Below are 6,850 nucleotides of genomic sequence, written 5' to 3' on the forward strand. Positions count from 1 at the left end.
TGCAGGATCGTTCATCGTTCGTTTACCAACGATAATAATTGGAAGTGTGTACGTAGCTTTAGGGGAGAAATACTTATGTAGCTCCTCACACACATAAGTTATTATTCACATATATCCACATTTAAAAGTCATGCTGGGAGATTAATTAACTTCACCCCAAGGTTGGGCTTAGACTATGGTTTGGCATTCACTATGGTAGATGCTCCTTTGAGGGACAGTTAGTTACATGGCTCTGTAAAGCACTGCGCTATTTCAATACTTGAAAACAATATTTAATGATTGATCATCCTAGACACCTTGTCATCTGATAACTTTCTTTGCTCTCTGCTTGTGTTCCATTCCTATCCCTATTCCATTTACATTCACATGGTATTGGTAAAATCTATATAAATAGATTTGATTTTACTAACTGAGTTTCCCTTTACTTTATTTTAGTTGACTTGTTATTGAGTTCATTTAGTGCAATCTTTGGGAATGATCTAGTGGAGATTTGCTGTTGCAGGGGGGCAGGAGGTGTCAGCTACTCCATAAGCTGCTGAGCAGACAGAGAAATAAATAGAGAAAAGACTGTGAACACACAAGAAGAAACCTTGTATAAAACTAAACATCAAGTGGAAAGGGATAATTAACAAGTGCTTGCATGGAGGAGTACCCAGGGCACAGAGAAAGAAGGGTGGTGGGTGTACCTGTCACATCAGCCTGTCTAATATTGCAAAATGCGTTGGAACCAATCATAGGCAAAACAACAGTAAAAAATAAAATGAAAAACAAAATATTTTATTTATTTAATTATATATATATTTTAAGCTTTACTGGTTTAAAACAGCCCCATTTAGTATTTACCTACAGACCAGGATGCAGACTGGTTGTTGCAAGGATCATTCAATGAATTGTTACTCTGATTCTTGTCTATGCACAGTGATGGACAATGGTATGACGGACAGCAAGAAAGATACCAATAGGCCCATATTAACATCCAGGAATGACAGTCCATATATTAAGATTTTAATATTAATATTTTTACACAATGAAAAAGAAACAATGTTGGCTTCCATCTCTGTCCAAAGCATGTACCCAAAACCTTGGACACGACCCATGTGATTTCTTCTGATGGTGAGAATTAGCGATCCGCTACTGATTGAATAGCTTTGGCTGAACCAGCACCCCCGTAAACCCCTCCAGCAAGAATCCCAAGGCCACTGATGTAGAATTTTAGAACCTGGTCAGACTCTACCGGAGCATGATGTAAGAAAAAAAGTTTTTTCAGTAACAAAATGTATCTTTATGGCAGGTCAATGATGCCAAGAGCCAGGATTTTCACCGATAGTGATGAAGAGTCCTCCAGTGCTGGCTCATCAGAAGATGAGGAGATCCCACCACCTGAAACACAGGGAGCTTTGGGAGAAAGAAGTAACCCAAATAACACTGACAGGTACAGTACATCTCAATATGGGTATCCCTCAATATCCCTTTCTGTGTATTTCAGGGAAATAGTTTTCATTATACAATAGAACCCCGGTTATATGAAACTCTTGAAATTCTTGATTGCTTCTGTAGCTGTGGCATGAGTTCCACTGGGGCTGCGGGAACAATCAGGAGAGCAGAACAGAGCTGATTGCTTCGTGATTGGCTGAGAAACAAGAAAACCTAATAACGGCTCAAGCATCATCAGGGTTTTCCTTTTCTCAGCCATTCATTAGAGGTAAATGGGGACACGTCTAGTGCAAATGGCTGAGAAACCTCAGTTTCAGAGTAACCTCAATTAACCAGAAACTACACTTATCCAGAATCGGCCATTCCCCGTGGGTGCCTGATAACCGACGTTCTACCATAGTTCAATAGTCTCCATTGTCTAGATCAGCTATTTTCACCCTAAGGTTCCTCCGGAGGTTGCTAAAGGTTTATTGAGCTGCGGCTGATTGACCTCCAATCCTTTAGTTTCTGCATAATCCGAGTTCAAATGTCACTTGGCATAGCCAGGTGATTGCATGACACCAATGATCTGACCACCAATCATAACCACCACTATAGCGGGGGCATTATTCCCATTGATACCCGATGATTGAGATGTGTCAGGGTTTTCCTGAGAGCCAAAGAAAATTCTAATCCTTTAAAAGTTATGAAAGACCAATCTAGATGCATTTTTAGTCAAATTTCTAAGTTGGTTGCTCAGTTCCAACGTATTTTTGAAGATATTTTTTACAGAAGCATGAAGGTATTACAGGTTGTCCCTGTGTTAAGGACATCTGACATACAGACGACTCCTAGATATATACGGGGCTTCCTGGCTCGCTCGTGTGCAGGATGGAGGCTTGTTGGGGGTGGGGAGGGGGGCGGTTTGCATGAATTGCAGAAGAAATCTTTCTCTAAACACAGCTGAGGTTGTGGGTGATCTTAAGAACTGAGCTGATTTGTAACATCTTGTAATTCTTTAATAACCAAGACAAAATCTGCTGTTGTTTCTTTTTGCATATCAAAGAATAGTTTGCTCCAGAAGTTAATGAATGTCTAGCCTTCATAAAGTTTTTATTTTACTTTGTTTGTATTTAACTCACAGTGAGGATTTTATACAGAAAATGACACCATGCTGCCTAATATTATGTTGGGACAAACACGTCCTAATTGCATTTATTAAAATAATGTACCTGTTCCCACTTACATGCAAATTCAACTTAAGAACAAACCTACCGTCTCTATCTCATATGTAACCCATGCACTACCTTGTACTACAAAAAAAGCAGATGGTTTTCATGAAGAAATTTACAAAGGATAGAAAGATTGCTTTAATATTCTAAAGCTGTTCTTGGCTTTGACTTAAATTAAGGAGGTCATGAAAAATGCTCTGCCTGGAACATGACTGCAAAGGATACTGTCAATATTTCTTCAGGTTTTTTAACCTCCTCTGCAAGCTTCTTGGTGGGATTGTATTGTCAAGTCACATGATTCTTTGCTGTGAATCTTTTGTCATGTGGTCTATTCACCATAGGTACAGTTGTATTGGAAATAGAAAGTGAGAGGTGCTTGGACCAGGGGACACAATCTGCTTTTTTTCCAAACCCAGACTCATGTAGAACATATTGCTTCTTTACATAATTCCGTTAAAATGTTTAATTTAAGCTGACTTTCTTTTTTGTAGCTTCACGGGTGGGAACAGCACCAGTCGCAAGATCCTTCGCTTTGTAGATAAGATCGCCAAGTCACGATATTTCCAAAAGGCAACGGAAAATGAGTACATCAAGAGGAAGATGGAGGAAATGTCCAACACTCCTCTGCTTCTGACCGTGGAGCTTCAAGAATTGGAAGGAACCTTGGCCGTCAATATCCCTCCTCCACCCACTGACCGCATATGGTGAGGGATCACTATGTAACTTGTACTTGGTTAGTTGTGACACCTTTGAAATATTATGAAGGGGGCAATTCAACCCACCTTGTCTGTTGATCTAAGTTGGACATCTTCAAGCCTTCAATAGACCTGAAGTAACTGTATATAAGTGGGAAGGAATTATGTTACATAAAATTAATTCATATCTAGGGTGAAATATCTGTGTTGTCAATGATAACTTTGTTCATATGTCTAGCTGTTATGCTGATCCTCCAACTTTGGTGAGTCCATGACCAACAAGTACATAAGTCGGAATGTTAAACATTAATATCTCCATATTGTACTTATCATTATTTTACGACAATATTTCTCTATGCTATCCTTTTCCGCTGTTGGGTCTCTCCAGTTTTTTCCCATGATTAAAGCCCAAATTACCCCAACATTGAGCAAGGAAACGTCTAACAGTAATCAGGTTGATAAATGCATATAAATAGGGTGTAGGAACAAAATAATGAACAGAATATATTTTATGGACCAAATGTGCTTACCCAATGCACTGCAGCCTATTTCCTTTTATCTCTTGATGTTCATGGGGGATCAGTCAGGTTTGACCATGTGTAGGTCATTTCTGACATCATAAAGGTTGGGGTACAGGATTATAAAGAGAAAAAACATGTGAGACTTTGGACACAGTATGAACCGGTGTGTGGAAGCTGAGCCTTGATGTTATTTATATTTTTTGTATTTTTGCTATATTGGTAGGAACCCTTTTTTGCAGTAAAAATCATTAATAATGCCTTGTAGGTATAGCTTCCGATCACCGCCACAAGTGGAGATGAAGGTCGTTCCGAAGCTCGGAGAAAGACAGGTCACTTTTATACACGTCACTGAGTGGATAGAGAAGAAATTGCAGGATGAGTTCCAGGTAAATATATTTGGATTTAGCATGTTCCCCAAAACTGCATGTACATTGACCTCATAGTGAAAGCCGGGGTTACGGCTATGAGGTGTAATAGGCTAATAACCCTAGTGGCTAGCTTTGCTGCTTGGAGACTACCAGGTTGCAACGCCCAGGCTCTTTCCACCAGGAATAAACAAGAAATAGACGGCTTTGGTGTAGGGAAAGCTAGTGAATGGGTACCAAGGTGGTTTGGGAACAGCAGGGGGTGTTGACCCTGGCCTGGGTCAAGAGGATCTATTGTCAAGGCTGGTGACAAGCAATAGTCGTGGACAAGACAGTCCAGGGTTGGGGCAGCTGGGAGGCAATATTCCTGGTCAAGATGGACTGAAGTCAGGGCAGATGGCAGGCAATACTCATGGTCAGGGCAGACGGCAGGCAATAATTGTTGTCAGAACAGGTTAAAGTCAGAGCAACACAAAACAGAAAGCGTGGTCATGGTCAAATGTGCAGAACATCACTGACCAGATAACAAGCTGAAGATCCAGCAACCAGAGCCTAGAACTAGAGTTGCATAAATAGAACTAGCAGCAAATAGTAGAACAAGATCATAACCAGTAACTAATCTGCAGAGGTACTCTCCAATCTCCTCCAGCTGTGTGCCGGGGATGCTGAGATGGACAGGGTGAATATGACTAAAGGATGCTGGGGATGCTGAAAGTCATTGGTATTGTATTGTATACTGTACTTGGCTCACAAGCTGTGTCTTTTGTTTCCTAATGGCAGAAAATCTTAGTGATGCCAAACATGGATGACTTGTACTTTCCCATCATGCAGTCTGCAGCAAATAACACCAGACCAACACAAATTGACCCCTCTCAACCTGGACCACTATGAACAAATGCACAGGACTACACACTACACAGAATGTGCAGAAATCTGCGGCATCAATAAGTAATTTTAGAGGGGCACCTACTGCACTAGACTCTAGATCTGTAGAGGAACAAAGTCCCTTTCATACTGGACCACGACATTACAAACCATTGAAAATGGCCCATATGCCAGAGCAGACTACGACAACATGGCACCAAGAATCGGGGACATTGCTTATGGTTTCCCACCAAAGCACTATATGTAAAAAGGATTCCAGCTGCTATACCTAAAGCAAGAGAAGAATGAAGAAATTCATCAGCCACCATAAGGGTCACAGACACCTTTTCCTTTAGATCGTAGATGAGGGACAATGATACTAAATATTAGGCAATAAATTATCAATGTATGATCTCTATTGCAGTTTTTTTTCTTTTTCACAAGGGAATTGAGGGATACGGTAAGTATGAAGAAATTGGTGATGATAGTAAGCAATCAGAATTGTGTTTCAGTTGGATGAAATGGCTTATCTAAGGAAAGCTGCCATCTGTCACTATGAGCTTCTTTGACATTCACCTTGCAGCCCTGCCTAGATCCACACAACCTTTCATCTGAAATCATCCCCATTGGGTCCTCTAAATACTAAGTGTGCTTGCTGTGGCTACATTTATTCCTATGGGGAGAGCCATTACCACAGCCATTACCACAGGCCCCATGGGAATGGAGATAGCTGAAAAAATGAAAAATGAGAGTATTGAATTGGTGAGCTGCACCTATTGGTGTGGGGGCATGCCTTAAAGCACAACTTGTACCAAGGACCAAGGGAGGCATGTACAAAAGTTGTGCAAAGCCAAGCAAGAACAGGGTGATGGTGCTTAAGTTTATGGCTAAAGGCCAAATAAATACTTTACATGCAAAGTAGTAGAAAGTAGTAATAAGTAGTAAAAAAAGATGTTCCTTGTTTATGGCAAAAAAAAAAAAAAGATCTTAGAAAGTCCTAGGTATTTGCAACAAACCTATGGTAGCAGCAATTCCCAGCCTCAAGGTCTGGAATTTCTGGACTGTGGTGGCCAATCCATGTGTAAAAATGATGTCTCATGCTCTCAGAACCACTCAAATTTTACAATTTGAGCTTACTGAACTCTAACATCGTCATCATAGAATATGTATGTGCCATCAGGGAAGAAAAAAATTCATTGATGGAAAACTAGGTCATTCTGTATATCCAGGGAGTCAGCTGAGATCATTTTGTGAGCCCATAACGTTGGCAAAATTGACCTGACTAACTAAAGTCAGACTTGACCCAAGACCATAACACTGCCCCCCACAGGCACCCCATATCATAACACTGCTCCCACAGACACCCCAGATCATAACACTGCCCCCACAGGCACCCCAGATAATAACACTTCCCCCACAAACACCCCAGATCATAACACTGCACCCACAGACACCCAAGATCATACCATTGCTCCCACAGACACGCCAGATCATACCATTGCTCCCACAGACACCCCAGATCATAATACTGCTCCCACAGACAACCCAGATCATAACATTGCTCCCACAGACACCCCAGATCATAACACTGTCCCCACAGGCACCCCATATCATAACATTGCTCCCACAGACACCCCAGATCATTGCTCCCACAGACACCCCAGATCATAACACTGCCCCCACAGGCACCCCAGATAATATCACTGCCCCCATAAACACCCCAGATCATAACATTGCTCCCACAGACACCCTAGATCATA

At 41.2% G+C, this 6,850-nt stretch overlaps 1 protein-coding gene across 1 annotated transcript in view; it reads left to right on the forward strand.

Moving 5' to 3' along the window:
• The window catches only part of LOC140334758 (testis-expressed protein 2-like), a 31,723-nt gene extending 26,221 nt beyond the window's left edge, over nucleotides 1–5,502 (forward strand). The window contains exons 9-12 of the mRNA XM_072416998.1: nucleotides 1,251–1,432; nucleotides 3,137–3,349; nucleotides 4,127–4,247; nucleotides 5,007–5,502. Of these exons, the coding sequence (XP_072273099.1) occupies nucleotides 1,251–1,432; nucleotides 3,137–3,349; nucleotides 4,127–4,247; nucleotides 5,007–5,117 (627 nt within the window). The 3' untranslated portion in view covers nucleotides 5,118–5,502. The remainder of the gene's footprint in view (nucleotides 1–1,250; nucleotides 1,433–3,136; nucleotides 3,350–4,126; nucleotides 4,248–5,006) is intronic.
• Nucleotides 5,503–6,850: the final 1,348 nt, after the last annotated feature.

Source organism: Pyxicephalus adspersus, chromosome 7 (genome assembly GCF_032062135.1).
Source record: "Pyxicephalus adspersus chromosome 7, UCB_Pads_2.0, whole genome shotgun sequence".
NCBI lineage: Eukaryota > Metazoa > Chordata > Amphibia > Anura > Pyxicephalidae > Pyxicephalus > Pyxicephalus adspersus.